Genomic DNA, 16991 nt, shown 5'->3' on the forward strand with positions numbered 1-16991 from the left:
GAAAATCACATCCAGCTCCAGGCTAATTATACTGTACTAAGATATCTTTTCATGTGGGCAATCTCTATCTGGACAAGTTCCTTACATAAGGAACTGGTGCATTTCAAAACCATAACTCTGCCCTTTCCTGGAACTGGGAGATAACTCTACAACAGCAAAGATCATGAAACAATTCTTCATCTGAGTGTCTCATACAGACATCTGAAGTCAGGCAATGACTGTGTAAATGTACTGACTCCACTTCTACAAAGCTGCCTGGAGACTTCAACAACAGTAACACACAAACTAACAAAAACTCAACAGCACACCCCCCAAACAGGCAATGATGCCCTTCAGTTTTAATATAGCTGTGAGACATCTTTTGACAGTAATCTTTTGATACAGCTATTAACAACGAGCATTTTCAAGGTATGACCAAACTCAGATAAAAAAAGTTTAGGAGAGTACTAGTTAAACACACTATTTACGATTTGTGCACTCAGTTTTTCCTGAGCAGGAACATGTTTCAAAAAATTAATTTAAATAGGTACACTTTTTAAACAGATGTTCAGAATTCATGCCTTTGTGATACAAACAAAATCAGAAGCAGTCTTGTAAAATGAAAGAAAAATAAGTCAAGATACTTGAGTGATTTACTGACTATAAAAGGTAGATTTGACTCTCAGTTAGCAGTTCTTAAAAGGCTAACTTTTAACTTTGCAAAATTGAAATATTATTTTTTATTAGATTTTCATAGATTGCCAGCAGATTCTCCTTTCAAAAAGATGACTGACTGTACAGATAAATAACCTTTGATCAAAGGGAAAGCATTAATTGACCACAGCAGATGTCTATTTGCCCACAGGGTGAATCTCCTCCATTCTGAAAAATGTTTTGAAAAGTGATTAATATCCAGTGTTTCTGAGGTATGATGGTTGAAAATCATTGGAAACAGTTGACAATCTAACACTGCATGTCACAAATCTTGCTAAAACCTTTGAAGCACATATGGAAAACACATGCTGTTCATGGATATTATCTTCTGCTAACGTGTTTCTCTTCTGGGTATTTCATTCCAGAAAGAGAAACATTTGGTTCTTGAGCTAAAAGTATTATTTTCACGTGTGTATTTGTTGTTATCAATATACAAGGTTCCTATCCAAAAGCTTTAATATTAGATGAAGATTACCATTCGTGGAGATCCTAGATATTTCACTGTGTAAAAAAACTGAGACATAAAGAAAATTAATGGTTAAGGAAAAACACTTTGAATATTTTACTATGCAGAAAGTGGTCAGCTTTCTCAGCAAAAAAATGGTACAGCTGTATTGGTTTTAGGTATCTCTGTAACATTTGGTAATGAGAACTTTATTTAGCTGGTATATGCAAAACCCACTCTACCTGATTCCTGTCTTTCTCCCCAGCCACACCAAACCATACACTTCAAGTTGCAAAGAGCAAATGGTAGAAACAAATAACAAAAGAAAAGTGACTGGATGAGATAATTTTAAAAAGGACACTTTGTACAGTAGCAGCAGCCTCAGTTTTATATTTGCCTAGACACTGACAGATGGTGTAAGTCTGTGAGCATTAACAGCAGAATGGTTAAAAATATCTGAAAGAACATGAATTGCTTTTATGGCTTTTTTAAAAGGGATTTTGTTTATGTAAAGAGAAAGCAACAAAGGCATTTAAGGAGAAGCTGACTGTAAGGCAGCAAAAACTAGAAATGCCAAATAGAAGAAAAATATTTAATGTAGACCTCATTGTGTCTTGCAGGACCACTTAACTCTGTGATCCAGGAGCTTCATACAACCTAGGGAGCCTACCATCCATTCACAGAGGTAACTGAGGAGAAAACTGATCAATGAAGGCAGCATGTGACCAACCACTCTCCATTCCAAACCTCCTTTGCAGCTCAACACTCTTCCTCTTGGTCATTTTTCTGCACATACGTTGTAAATCTGCTCAAACACAATAAATCTGGTGTTCCCAGGCAGCTTACTATTTGTGTGCAAGGAAAGACTACACTACCTGCAACCCTTTCCAAAACTCAAAGAGAAGAGCCCCCAAACAGGAACACTACTCCTCTAGTGTACAAGACACTCTGCTGTATCATGGCATATCTAATGTCTTGTCCTTCTCATAACATACGTGCAGAACTAAAATAAAACAAAAGCAGATAAAGAAATTCTTAACATCTAGAGTGATTTGGTAAATAATTAAGATTACTTTAATTCCTTTGGTACAAAAGACATCAATTAAAAGACTCAATTATTTTAAGCAAGTTAGAGAGACAGGTTTGTATCATATGCTTTTAGTGAAGAGAAGGAAAGAAGGTACTCAGAAAACCCCAACATCTTTTGTATGAAGTGAAACAGGGACTGAAATTCCTGTCTCTCAAAATAAAATAAATCAGAATGGGCGCTTCTGTGTTTACAATGTCCCACCTCTTCTAAAGTTTTCTTTCAATGCAGGGAAGAAAGCAAAACAACCACTACCACAGACAGTTACTGGAAAGAGTCTAGGAAAGCCTGGCATAGGTGCCTAATGAGGACCAATTTTATGTCTGTTCCTGGCCATCAGGAGTGTGATCAGCAGATCACACTTAGCACCAAGAAAATGCTAGCATTTAGGAAATGCTAGCAGTTAATTGCACTGGACTGGAGCAACAGGAAAAAAACTGAAAAGGCCTATTCCCCATCTGATTTAAAAAACCATGAAAAGTCACAATGGTTAAACTAAGGATTTTATGCATGGGACATCAGAAATAAAGAGGTGCATCAAATGCTTGGACCTGGAAACATTTTGTAATATTCTAAATTAACAATATGATAGCTATTTACAAAATATTGCTATGAAATACTTACAATATCCTCTATTATCTCCTTCACTGCAGCTACAGCTAAAATAAATAAGAGAGGAACCAATGTTGTGTAGCGACCTGTTGGTGATACATCTGGTATTTGCTATTAAAAAAAGAGAAAAAAAATATTTTGCGCTGCTGGTTGAAAACATTTTTAATACAACACACAGTACTTTCTGTACAAATAAAGACACGTGAGTTCACTTTTCAGACACAGTGTTATTTCCAAGAGAGCTTTATAGTCTTCAATTCAGAAGCAGCTGATACAATAAAAGAACATTTGCATTTTAAGCAGTATAGAGTTCAATGGTACTATTTCCAGAGGTTTTAATGTTTGCAAAATATTCACCTTCCTTTTCTGTGTTTCAAATTGAATTAAAATACATATTTATAAAATATAACTAAACTTTCCAATTTAGTTTTTTGCTAGAGTAGACACTAGTCCAAGGTATTTTTGCTTCTTTACAGTCTTAATCTCTTAAGAGAGATTTTTAATCATACTACATATTAAATGATAAATTTCAAATAGCTGCCAGACTACCAAAAAAAACCCATTTTTGCTAGCCAGGTACGGGCACAGATGATGCAAGCAAACATGTATGTAAATTGTGAGAAAATGCAGCTGCTTATGTGATATACATGGATAGTTATCCATAATTATATTGATTAGAGTATTTAATGGCAAGACTGATAGTCTGTCTTAACAGACTTATGGGTAAAGCAGTGTGATGACAATGAGAACTCTGCAAGAGAAGAGTACAGTAACTAGTGGTGCCCCGAAGTGTTTAAAAGAGATCCTCAATTTATCATAAATGTTTTGAAAATCAGCCAGTGTTACTCATGAATTCTACACATTTCTTTTTGCTACCACCATATTGTGCTTCTGAAAGAAAACAGGATGTTAATATGCTTCTTGTAAGACCAATATAGATCTATCTTCCAGGTTACTTCCAGCTTACTACAGATGTTTTTCAAGGAATTAAATGGAAATGAGGCCAAAAGCTACTGTTCAGCAAGTGTTGGCTACAGAAGAAAGGGATCTATCTCTTCTCCAGCTATTCCCACCTCTTCATTCCTTCCTACATATATGTCTGAATTCCCATTCCAACTGCATGTTATTTTGCAGGCAAAATCTGAAAGCAAAAGGGTCACCAGCCTGTACTCCAATTCCACTCTCCTCTATTTCCTTCTCTTGGCAATGCAGGCTCACTGATAGCCTGACACACTAGTGGGTTTTAAAGTCCTAACACTCCACTTGCTAACACTTCTGAAACCTTGTATTCTGTGTCTCTACCTTGAGGTGCACAGTGGCATCACAGGGAATACTGCTGGACCACTGGATTAACCTGAGATGCCAGATGGGGTTAGCAGTATGTTTATTTAGAAGCCACAGGCTTGCAGGCAGAAAATCTAATGAAACCCTGAACTTTTTCCCCCCTAGAAAACAGTTGTAAGCTACTTATGCAGGTGCATCATAAAAAAAACTGCCCCAAGCACTTAAAGTAGAAGCAAAGACATTGGACTAAGGACAGAGAAATAAACTTTGACTTGCAGAAACATTTGAAGAGAGGAAGCAAAGAGGACGTATTGTACTTTATGTGCCATTTTTCAGTAAATTTTGTTTGGTTTGTTAATCCCTAACACAATGACATCCTCAAAAGGCAAATCAACATATTGTAAACAATGCATTTGAAATCAAGCAGAAAACGTGTTTCTATCAAATATGTTTGAAATGCAGAAGTAGTCAACGGTAATTACGACTGCACCTGAACACAGTTCAATTTTTCATTTATCATCAGCTAATGCATTGAAAGAATAGTATACAAAAACCCCATCATGTTTTCAACTTAACTATCACAAAACTAAAATACAGATGTGCAAAATGTTATGTACTTCTTCAAAAAAGTCTCAGTAAGCTGGGTCAGGGATTTCACTTTACAAACATACCTAATGAAGCTACAGTGATGATATAAACAGACTGTGTGCTTCCTTCCTAACCACTACATTGATTAGCTGGTTTACAGGAAATAGTTGCTGTAGTATTGGACTCCATAACTAGTTTTGTTTGTCCCGGCTCAATTTCAATCTTTATCTCTAAGAATAAATAATCACTTCCACTCAGCTGCAATTCCTGTCCCTCGAAAGAACTTACAGAAATAAAATTCATATAGTTCAGCATGTTTTTAGACATTACCCTCTAGAAGAAATGCCAACTACAGGTAACAGTTTTCTGTATATGCCAGGTATTTTAAAATGGGATTTTCTTCTCACAAGTCTTTTTGACCCAACAGAATTTCAGCTATACTTAACCTGTTTTATAGAAAAATCTTTGTGTGCATTTTGTTATCTCCAAGGAGCAAGAAAGTCACAAACCCAAGCATTTTATTAAAGATATGTCTACATGATATAGCTGTTCTGATAGGCCAGCTAGCTTGGAAAGAACAGCATAGCAACCTCAAGTATCTCAGTATCTCTATCTATAATACAAATGGTGTCTTAACAAGTTTAAAACATTAGAATCTTATTGTTGATCTTACCTGAAGCAATGCAATAAAAAGAAAAAATGCATTAGCAGCTCTTCTGAACTGGGAATAAAGGAACCTTGGCAGGAATGTGATTATGTTGTACTTTGCAGTGCTGAAAGGAAGAGACAAAAACACATGCTATTATTACAGAACAGAAATATTTTCAAATGTATTCCTTCCCTCTCAGTTATACAAGCTTTCAAATGAAACAGCTTGCTTTTTGATTCAAAACTGATAAATACTGGATACTAAGTGTGCTTTTGCTAGGCTGGAAGAAGAGAATAAAATATATCTTAACACAACAATCTCTCTTAAGCCATCCTCACAAAATGTTTGAGCTCCCATCTCTCCGTCAGCATTTTACATCTGTTTAAGAACAGACCACCACCATCTAAGGTTCTAAAACAATAGATATAAAAACAATTGTGCCAAGAACTTTTAAGCAAAAGACTTGTAATAGTATTTTAATTTCTTTATAAGTCAGTCATATTTACTTTGACCTTGCATAAAACTGTCAATATAAAGGGGAATGAATGTATCCTGCAAAAGCTCTCTACACTGTAAGCAAAAGACAGAAGGACAAGTTGTATACACCAAGAAATAGCACATAAAGTTTCTCAAAGCCATGAAAAATCCCACCACATTATTCTCAATGTCTACAAAAATTATGCACATTATCAAAGATACCTTCAGAAAACAGACCTACTTGGGACAGAGGTGTCTTTGCCATTAATTTCCTTTGAATTTTAACAACAGAAGTGAGACTATTATCAGATCTAAACACACATTACTTATGAGTATTTACTGCATGACTTAAAATTTATCAAAAGCAAACAAAAAAAAAAACAGCATAAACCATCAGCAAAGTGCCTAAAGCCTGAACCTGAAACTGAACTCTAGTCTCATAGGCAACCACAGCATCTTTGTAACTGGCTGACTGAAAAAGCCAAGTGTTTCCAAAGCACAAACAATGCTGTGCTCAAGTGCAGTACATCTGCATCAGCATTCAGCTGCCAGGAACAGGTTCAAAGATGAACTGAACTGAAACCTGAATAACAAATGCATCCTCTAGGGACACATTGATGGCACAGCTGTAAAGCAGCTGTATCCTCTCCGCTCCATTCTTAAAAATTTAGAAGGTCAAGTTTGTAACTGAAATAGCTTACTTGCCTCCTCATTTCACTTCACTCCTCCTTCCAGTGTCTAAGACTCTCATTGGTGGCCAGTAGAAATGACAGAAGTAGAACAAATGAAACCTTTTCAATTTTGCTATTCAGCATGCAATGTTCTAGTGTTTTTGTTAATACCTGACGTGATTATTGCAGAATTTGGTTAGCTGGGGCTGATTGATGAATATAGTTCTCACTTCCTCTTGATCAGCTAAGGAAGTTTTCTCTGAAACATCCTCTGTCTTCTCATAGCCTGTAAAAACACAGCATGATTTTCTGTATAAACAGATGTACTTACACAAGATTCAAGGCACTTCATGAGACAAAAAGGACATTTATTGTGAATGTGACCTCAATGTATTTGCATTTCTCACAGGTAATGACCCCTGGAAAAACAAAAAAGTCTTTTTTATATATTCAAGATGCTCAGTAAAAACCTACACTCCCCTCAAACCATCCTTACCTTGCAAAGATCAATTATAGTGGCGTAACTTGAGACCTGCCAGCTCCCTCTGCACTCATGATTGCATCTTATTAGATCTCATGGACTTTGTATTTCCAGTTTGTTTAACTGTTCCCTAAACTGATCATTCTCCACCAATGCCAGTCTTTTTTGTTTCGGACTTTCCAACTGGTATCAAGAACCTGTGGTTCCTGAAAGCTGATCTTATCAGTAGAGACCAAAGGGGAGAAGACACTGTTTACTGCATCCTATTCTGTTTCTGGGTTCCCTGAGGCACCACCTTTCTCAGTCATCATCTTCCTGCTGTTACATCTGAAGGAGAACAAGAATGGCATCTACAAGCCACTCACCAGGTTAAACCTCAGGTAGGTTGTGACTTTGCCACCTAAATCCATCTCTCTCTACTCTTCTAAAGCCACCTGTTGCTGCTTTGACCTCTTGTAGGTTCCCCTTTTTAAATGAGAGCTTTGTCAGGGACTCCTTGCTAATTCATAGAATGGTTTGGTTTGGAAGGAACCTTAAAGATCATGTAGTTCCAACCCTCCTGTCATGGGCAGGGAACCTTCCAGTCAATCAGGTTACTCAGAACACCATCCAGCCTGGCCTTGAACACTTCCAGGGATAAGGAGTCTGCAACCTCTCCAGGCAACTTGTTCAATGCCTTACCACCCTTAAAGATTTTCTTCCTCATACCTAATCTAAACCTACCCTCCTTCAGCTTAAGGTCATTCCCCCTTGTCCTATCAATAAATGTCCTTGTTAAAAGTTCCTCTGTAACCCTCTTGCAGGCCTCCTTTAGACACTGGAATGCTGCTAGAGGGTCTCCTCTGAGCCTTCACTTCTTCAGGCTGAACTCTCTCAGCCTGTCTTTGTACAGATGTTCCAGCCCTGTGGTTAACTTAGCGGCCCTCCTCTGGACTTGCTTCAATAGGTCCATGTCTTTCTTATGCTGGGGGCCCCAGAACCAGATTAAGTACTCCAGGTGGGGTCTCACAAGAGCAGAGAAGATGAGCAGAAGCTCTCATCTGCCCATCAAGGTGCTGACACCTGGACCTGCTGGTTTGATGCAGCCCAGGATATGGCTGGCCATCAGGGTTCCAAATGCACGTTGTCAAATCCTGTGGAACCTCTCATCCACCAACACCCCCAAGTCCTTCTCCTCAGGGCTGCTGTCAGTCCATTCACCACACAACCTGTATTTGTGCTTGGGATTGCCCTGACCCAGGTGCAGGACCTTGCACTTGGCCTTGCTGAACTTCATGAGGTTCACACAGGCCACCTCTGAAGAATGTTAAGGTGCCTCTGGGTGACATCCCTTCCCTCCAGCATGTCAACTGCATCACACAGCTTGGCATTGTTAGTGGACTTGCTGAGGGGTCACTCAATCTCACTGTCCAAATCACTGACAAAATGTGAAAAAATGTCAGCTCCCATACCCATATTGACCGCTAAGGAATGTCAGTTGTCACTGCTTTCTACTGAGCTGTTGACTGCAATTCTTGGAATGCAACCATTCAGCCATTTCTTTATCTACTGGGTGGTCCATCCATCAAATCCATGTGTCTCTAGAGACAAGGATATTGTGTGGGACAGTGCCAAATGCCTTGCTTCATCCAGTCCTTCTGCTGCCTTGGCTTGATTTTGTGCTCGTTGTGATGGATCAATCTTGAGCTGGAAGGATGTGATCACTGGAAGCCAAGGCCATTAAGCTGGTTAATCTTAATTGGTTGATCTCACTGATTAATGAGATTCCTTCACTTGGTCCAGATTTTCTTTGTGACACTAGCCAGATTATTCTCAGAGAAGTGGCATCAGTATATTCTTCATTTTGTGTGTGCTTAACTTGAAATAGTTTTATTAGACTCACTGACATTCCCAGCACCTGCCTCCACTAGCCAGTGTAAGTTGAGCTTTCTGTATATTCTTCTATGGTTTATGAGGAATCTTGTGCCAGCCTGCATCCCAACCAACTTTCATCTGTAAAAAGGGACACCAGTGTATTCTTCTCTCCCAAGGCTTTTCACTAATGTTTTGTCAACCAGTCAGCTACTACATTGCTGACAACAGGCCTAACCAGTCTTCAGGCTGGAGCTTGTAACGTACCAACAGGTATAGCATAAATCAATCACCTTAAAGTTTTAACATGCTACCAATAATGTGTGTATATAGTTGCTTGTTAAATATACACTGCTCATTCTGTGTGAGAATAAGACACTGAAAACCCCTATGTCATAATGCAACTGAATACATCAGAATGTATAGCATGTCAAGGATAATTAGGGCTGTACACAAAAACTCAACACTTATTTCTAGCACGTTCAATAAATGCTTGCAAACATATTAGGCAAAACCCAAGTCATTATCCAGTCCACTGGCCCAGCATATTGCCTCTTACCTATTAAAAAAACATTTTGGACACTACTTTGCAAGGTCGAGTCTCTACACATTGAGAAAAGGTTCAGGAGAAACTTTTAATTTCATCCCATTTCCCATTCATAATTCACAGACTCTATTATGATACAGGAAATCCCCATTACTGCATTCACCCTCTGCAATTTCTCTATTTCTTTGCTCACCCGATGAAAGGCACACACATTCAAACATCGGTATTTATCTCAGGAAGTCTCTTCAGAAGAAGGACAGCCAGCCTAACAGACTGGTCCACCTTAACAGGTGCCAACCAAATATTCAAGGAACCACACAGGCTCATTTGGCAGCCTAACCCAGAGAAAAAACAAACATCTTCAATAACAAAAAAATGCAAATAAATAAGTAACCAATGAAACAAACAAACACAGCCCCCAAACCAATTGCAGTGTCTTTCAACAAGAGCACCTACTGAAGACCATATTTTGATTCCAATAATAAATTTGGAAGCAGCATCTCTCTTCAAACACTCAGTATTTGCAGGGACTCCTCCTAAACCAGTCTTAATTAAAACGTTTCTGTATTAGTAAAACAACAACAGTAAATTCCATACCCGTAATTTTTCCTTTAGGTAGGGTAGTTTAAGACTTTCAGCTTCCATTCCTTACAACAGTCTCATTTTCATTACAAGATTGTACTGTTACATACACAAATACTACAATATAGAAATAAAGGGGAGGAAAGAAAACCCTCAACTAAATTGCTGAAAGGATTTTAACACACTCCTCTTCATCATTAAAAACTTCTTTTTTATTCTCTAAGTAGAGCTTTCGAAACCTACCTCTGAAAGCTGATGCTGTAGCCAAGAACCTCTTATACAACCAAGTGCTGTGGTTTAACCTGGCAGGCAGCTAAACACCACATAGTCACTCACTTGCCTATCCCAAGGGCGGGGGCAGAGAATCAGTAAAACTCATGGGCTGAGATAAAAACTGCTTAATAGGATGGAATAAGAAGGGAAAATAATGACAAAAGAATATACAAAACAGTAATGCACAATTGCTCACCAACCACTGACCAATGTACCTCCAGTTGCTGAGCAGCAGGCTGCCAGACCCCTGCCAACTCTCCCCGGTTTTGCTGTTCAGCATAATACCAAAAGGTCTGGGATATCCCTTTGGTCAGCTGGGAGGCAGCTGCCCTGGCTGTGTCCCCTCCTTAATCTTTAGAACTCCCAGCCTCCTCCCTAGCAGGGCAGTATGAAATGCTGACAAGTCCTTGATTTAGTGTAAGTGCTGCTCAGAAACAACTGAAACACTAGTGTGTCATCAACATTATTCTCATCCTAAATCCAAAACACGGCATTGTATCTGCTGCTAGGAAGAAAACTAAGTCTATCCCAGCCAAAGCCAGAATAGTCTGCTTGCTAGCTCATATTTCTGAAACATGTGGGATAGTTCAAACATGGAATCACTATGAAAAAGAAAGTGTCTTCAGAATTATTTGTTGCAAAGCCATGACAGACCTTCAGTGACAGAATAGGCATTGGGAACCTGACCCATCAGTCTGTTCTTCTGAGGAGTCAGAGCACAGAAGAGAATTCAAATGACCTGCTTGAACCTGTTGGTAACACTGAGATGGCCAAGCCTGTCTAGAACTAATCCAAGTTTTTTCCCTGTTGTGAAACACTGGGATCAAAACACACTTGGCAGAAATAAACCCCAGACAAAAGTGACTATAATGATCACTAAATCTGGTAAAATGTTGTATAGTCCTGAAGACCATAAATAGAAATACCAAAGGATACATTAGGCACTACAAAACTTCATAGTCTGCTGAAGACTATCTGATGACCACTACAGAATTTCAAAATATATTCCTTCTTCATATGAAAGTCATCTCATCTTACCCCAGTTCAGCTTCACCTAGATTTTGTACAAGAACACCAACAAGAACTAGTTATTACCTACTAGTTTTGGTAGGCAGCATCATGGCACCCAACTCTCTATCCTTTCTCAATGACCTAATATAGTTCACTGAACTCCACCAACACACAGAGGAAAAGGATTAATGCTTCAATCTTCAGAGAACCCTAATAAGACTTGAGAAGAACAATTCCACTTTCCCAGAACCTCTCAAAAGAAATAGAATTATGTGAATGATCCAATTTCATATTATTTAATAGATGCATTTATTAACTGTGAAGCTATATATAGCTAAAATAACCACAGTTAGTTACTGTATTTAATAAAGCTTTATTATGTAGGCCACTTTACTCAAAGATTCCCCCTGTGTTTTACAATTGCAGAATACATGACATCAATTTCCTAAATTTGTTTAAGAGGGCCAGATCTTCTGTGCCTTGAGCGAGACTTTATTGATACACACAGCACTTCAGAATGGTAAGCAGCACCTATTTCTCGCAACAGGATAACAGACACAAAAACCTATTAAAACATTATTATAAGCATGCTTGGTTATCCTTCTTCAGCCATGAAGAATTTGCAGAGGTTTGGAAGAAAGGCACAAAATCAGTAGTTCCTTTTTGTTCAAATTCTTTTCTCTACACAGGTAACATGTTGGCTTATAGACCCTAAAACACCTACAATTCTTATTTTGCAATAATTTACAGACTGTAGTGTCAATTCTTCTGTGTAACTGTTGACCACTTCCTGGGAATGCTACATGTGCACATCATTCTGACAGTTCTGATTCTGTTTGTTTCATCTGAGCACATCATTTGTGGTGTCCAAGACAGTCCAGCCTGGTAAGGTAGCTCATGATCCATGGAAAAGGTCTCTGAAGCAGAAATTAGTTGCTGCAGTGACAGGAGAGAAAAGTGAGATTTTAAACCCAAAGATAAAGTACAAAAATTCTACAATAAGGAAAGTAATACTGTCTGTCAGACCCCCACAAGTCTTAGGTGAAGGAATGGTCCACACCATGACAGAAGTCATGGAAGCTGTTGTTTGTGATTACAGTATTGCTAGTGTTCCAAGAACACAGAGGGACCCTGCCAGTAACAACTCTGCACTGGGAGTAAGACTTTGGTGGAGCTCTCCGAAAGCAGCCTTATCATCACTTGGCATAGTGCTTATCTAAGAGACTTGGGTGGTTGCCAGAACTAGGGTTTGATAGTTCCTTTATGTCCCTGTCAAATACATGGCAGAGTGCTGGAGTTCTCTCTTTTAGAAAACAGTAGCATTTACAAAGAGCTGTTTAGAAATGCCAACTATGTAGTCTAAATGTATGGAGTATATATAAATATAGACCAAATTAATTAATAAGTGTCACATTAATATAAGACTAAGAAAACAGTAACAGATCTCAATTTTTTTTAGTAGTACTATATATAGTAAAGTACAGTATGAGTCATATAGAATCAACTCAACTGGTGTAATGAAAAAAACTATCATGTCATTTTGCAAAAGTTAAGTTTCTTAAAAGATACTTTATACCTACTGTCAGTCCTAATGAAAGTGGTTTTGGTAAGCTTCTTAAACCCAGTTTTTAACTCCTTCACAGTGATTCAACCTTGAAAAATAAACCAGACTCTTTTTTTTTCCTTTTACTGCAATTGTAAGTCTTAGATAGCCAGTTACCTTTAGGGAACACCACATTTATTCCATTAATAACCATAATAACCATTAAGAGTTCTGGAACTAGATGACTTTAAAGAGAGCATCAATTTTACCAATTTATTTATGCAATGCTCAGCTTGCAGTGAAAACCAATTGTCTGGAACAAAGGTAAGTGAAAAAGAATTGAAATTAAGCACTGAAAAATTGGACATTTAACTAGTCTCATTATATGCATCTACTAATCACTATGAGCATACAGGACTGCTGCTCTGCATGTAAACACATTTCAGAAGTGCTCCTGAACGGATGCAATTTCTCCCTCTCTTCTCAGAAAGATGCATCCTTCAATTTCTTTGCCACTAACATTTTCCAGGCAGAGGCAGAGCCAGACCTCCTACAAACCTACTTTTGGTGGAGGAAGGTATATAACATGGTAAAACTAGAAAAGAACATCACTCTAACAGCCCACTTCTAATCTATGTTTCTTTGTGCTTTTCCTTGCACAAAAATGAAATAAAATATTCTTTGTTTGGAAGAAGGAAGAAAGATACAGGAAGTTTTGTCTCCCTATAGCAAACAAAGCACAACAAAGCCAAAAAAAAAATCAACTGGATATATGGTTTAAGCAAGGAAACTTTCAGACAAGGGGATAAATCAAGCATAACTGCCTCAATACTTCTTATGCCATTACCGGGACATTGTTATTGTTACCTACAGCAACCAAAAATGACAGGCAGTCCCAACATACTGCTGCTTTGGGGTCCACGATTTCAAACGTTACTTTTGCATAAAATAAACCTTATAGAAATGTAATCCCACTGCAACGATTCTTTTCACAAGGCAGCTGCTGACACGTTGCCTTAGGTTAAACAAATCCACTTAGGCACGAGACCTCAGCACTGTCCGAAGCTTCCCGGCACAAGGCGCGTATCAGAAACGCTTGTTTGGAATGATGAGCGCACACGTACATGTTACACACAAAAGAGGGATTCCGGCTTATTCCCGGGCCGAGGACCCCAGGCCATGAGCCCCCGCGGCCGCTTGGGGCCGGCGGGCCGAGCAGCCACACACGGCGGGGAAAACGAAACCACCGCTGCCAGCGCTGGGGGACCAAACGCTGCCCGGGGCTCACCGGATATAGACAACCATAATACGAAGCCTCCCTGAGAACACCGGCACCGCTCACACCCCAAGCTGGGGTCGGTGCCGCCGCAGCCCCACCGGGGGCGTACGGCACGACAGGAGTCGGGCGTGAGGAGCGCGGCGGCGGCGCGACACCGGCTCCCACCGCCCCCTCCCGGCCAGGCGGCGCAGACCCCGCCGCGGCTCCGCGCCGGAACGCCAGCCGGGCTCCCTGGCCTCTCCCTGCCGGCGCGGAGAGGCGGGCGGCTCTTACCCTCTGCGCGGGAGCGGATCTCGGACACCGTTTTCTGCACCGCCGGCATCGCCGGGGCGGTGGCGCGGCCGCCTCCCTCCAAAGGCGCGCCCTGCACCTGCCGCGCGCCGGAGCGCGGCCGCTGCGAGGCCCGGGGCGAGGGCGGCGGGTCCCGACGGCGGCGGCTCCTCCGGCAGCCCGAGGCGGCGGCTCCGGCAGCCCGAGGCGGCGGCTCCGGCAACCCGAGGCGGCGGCTCCGGCAGCCCGAGGCGGCGCCTCTCTCCGCCTGCGCCTCTCCCCGCTGGCGCCGCCGCTGCTCACTGACAGCCGCGGCGCCCGCGCTCCGCACTCGCCGGCCCCCTCCGGAACCTACCAACTCCGCCCCCCCTCCGCGCCTCCCTGACCCGAGGCGTCCTGCCGCTATCTCCCCGTCCCCCCGGGTCGGGCTTGTCGGGTCACCGCGCCTAACCGGTCACCGGCACTATGGCGGTGTGTGTCCCGCCTCTGGAGCGAGCGAAGGGCTTCCGATGCGCCCCCCACCCCGTGACGCGGGGGGAATGGAACGCGCCGAGCCCTGGGCCGCTGCCCGGCGCTGGGGGCGGGCGGGGGAAGCCCCGGGCAAGGTCGCCCGGTGTCTCCGGCAGCCGCGGCGGGCGGGACCCGTGGCCGGGGCGGGGAGTGCCGGGGGCCGGGCCGGGTGAGCGGGGCCCCGCCAGGCGTGTGCAGCCCGGTGGCCTTGCCGAGGGGCAGGGGCGGGGGACAGCAGGGCCGGAGGCGAGCCGGCGGAGCTGCTCAGCCGTGATTATGTGCAGAGGGGACTCCCCGACTCCCTCCCTGCCCCCCGTGGTCTCCTGGGCTGCTGAGCGAGATGTAGAGGGGCGCGGCGGGGGCCGGGAGGCGTTCATCCGGAGAGGGAATTTGAAACGGTGTTCCATTCAGGCAAGGAGGGTGTTGGTGCCACGCTCTGTTTGACAGGCAGCCTTCAAGCTCTCGCCCGACTTTTTATTTTTAATCTCAGTCAGGATGCCGCAGCTTGACAGCCGTGAGTCAGTGTGAAGGCAGGCGCTGCTCCCGTGGGGGCTGGTGGGAAGGAGGTCCCAGCCGCAGATGCCTCGGGCGGAAGCAGCAGCGGCGCTTTCACCTCCAGACTGTGAGCGTGACACTGGGGTGACTGCAACAGGCTGAGCGGGGCGCCTGTCCCCACGCCTCGGGAAAAAACAGGCACAGTAAAAGCAGGATGCAAGACAAAATAGGAAAGGCGATGGGATTTGGAGGCAGGTCTACTTTTTATAATTATGTCTTGCATCTGTTTCAGTCAGGCAGAAAGCGTACTGGCTGCCTAGAGGATGATGGAATGGAATAAAGCTACTATTGTCTCATGAATCTTGAGAGGTTTTGAGGCTGACGTGTCCCCTAAAGGCCACCATTGTGTCCTCAAGAAAGTACATAACACAGATTACAGATGTAGGATTGCTGCTGTTTTCACTATAGAGCATATACACCTGCTATAAGAAAATAAGAGATATATTTAGCCTTTCTTGACAGCAACAGAGTGAATATTTGATAAAATTGCATAAATTTAATCTCTGTAAATGGATGAAGCAAAACATGTTGATGTTGTTGGTGCTTAGGGTTTAGTGATTGACCTGGCAGTATTATGTTAATGGTTGTACTCAATGGTTTTAGAGGTCTTTCTCAGCATTAATGATTTTATGATTCTATGAAGCAGTGTTTCATTCATGGAGGAAAGTGAACCAAGAATTTGTTTTTCTTATATGCTGAGCTCAGATATCAATGAAGAGAAATAGTTTCCTTCAGAGAAGACTGCATTAGGAAATAAATACTGTGGATTTCTTTCAAGTCACAGGCCAGAAAACCTGCTCAAGAGTGTCCTTCAAAAGAGAATGCTCTTCTGCATCATCCTATGCAGCAATCTGTGTGGGTTGTTTGTGTTTTTGTGGGTTTTGAGTTTTGTTTTTTCTTTTCTGAACCAGAAACAAGGACGGTAGAAAGATGTCTCTTCATGTATTTTTCTGGTAAAACAAAATGCCTGGAATCAGCATGCGTTGCTCATCTCGTTTTAAGAAATACTCAGTGTGGGTCAGTCAGCCGTGGTGCAAATTACTTTCGGCAAGAAACAGCTTCTAGTTTTCTGTGACATTCCATTGAAGCCTGACTGTAGCAGTCATTTAGGGGACTCAACATATATATATACATATACACACACACATATATATATATACATATACATGTATACATATGTATACATATATACATATATATATATATATATAAAAATATATATAAATATATATATAAACCTCCCAGCATCAATAGGGCCCTTTTGTGAACGAGAATATTGGGGGAGAATGGGAGTGGTGGTTTACAATTTCTAGCAGCTTCACTATTGTTAAAAGGCTGCAATGAAATTGTGAAATTCACTATAAATCACTGTACGTGCCAGTCAGCATGCATTTCCCCCCAGATTACTGCAGTGTTGGTGACAAATAGGATTGTCACTTAAACCCACATTTGGACTCTATTTTATGTCTAAACTGGTTTTTTTGGCTGTGATATCCCTGGCAAGTGGTGCTTATTACTGATACCTTTGGGCAGCTGGAAGTGTATAGCCTCTTGAGAACAGAAGATACTATGACAATGCTGCC

The 16991-nt window shown here is 41.6% G+C and overlaps 1 protein-coding gene and 1 long non-coding RNA gene across 8 annotated transcripts in view; both read right to left on the minus strand.

Moving 5' to 3' along the window:
- Window positions 1-14561, minus strand: part of ATP8A1 (ATPase phospholipid transporting 8A1) — a 105950-nt gene extending 91389 nt beyond the window's left edge. For 4 of the 7 annotated variants that reach the window (XM_068188963.1, XM_068188961.1, XM_068188962.1 and 1 more), the window contains exons 1-4: window positions 14347-14561; window positions 6678-6792; window positions 5383-5482; window positions 2850-2948 (exon numbers count right to left, since the gene is read on the minus strand). In XM_068188963.1, the coding sequence (XP_068045064.1) occupies window positions 2850-2948; window positions 5383-5482; window positions 6678-6792; window positions 14347-14395 (363 nt within the window). In that variant the 5' untranslated portion in view covers window positions 14396-14561. Of the gene's footprint in view, window positions 1-2849; window positions 2949-5382; window positions 5483-6677; window positions 6793-14346 lie in introns of those variants that run through there. The other 3 variants (XM_068188968.1, XM_068188966.1, XM_068188965.1) reach the window with 1 other exon arrangement.
- On the minus strand, window positions 11966-13858 carry LOC137473164 (uncharacterized). The gene is made up of 2 exons (XR_010998630.1): window positions 12828-13858; window positions 11966-12187 (listed from the first exon to the last, which is right to left on the minus strand). It is a non-coding gene; the product is annotated as an uncharacterized lncRNA (long non-coding RNA).
- Window positions 14562-16991: the final 2430 nt, after the last annotated feature.

This window comes from Anomalospiza imberbis, chromosome 4 (genome assembly GCF_031753505.1).
Source record: "Anomalospiza imberbis isolate Cuckoo-Finch-1a 21T00152 chromosome 4, ASM3175350v1, whole genome shotgun sequence".
Taxonomy (NCBI): Eukaryota; Metazoa; Chordata; class Aves; order Passeriformes; family Viduidae; genus Anomalospiza; species Anomalospiza imberbis.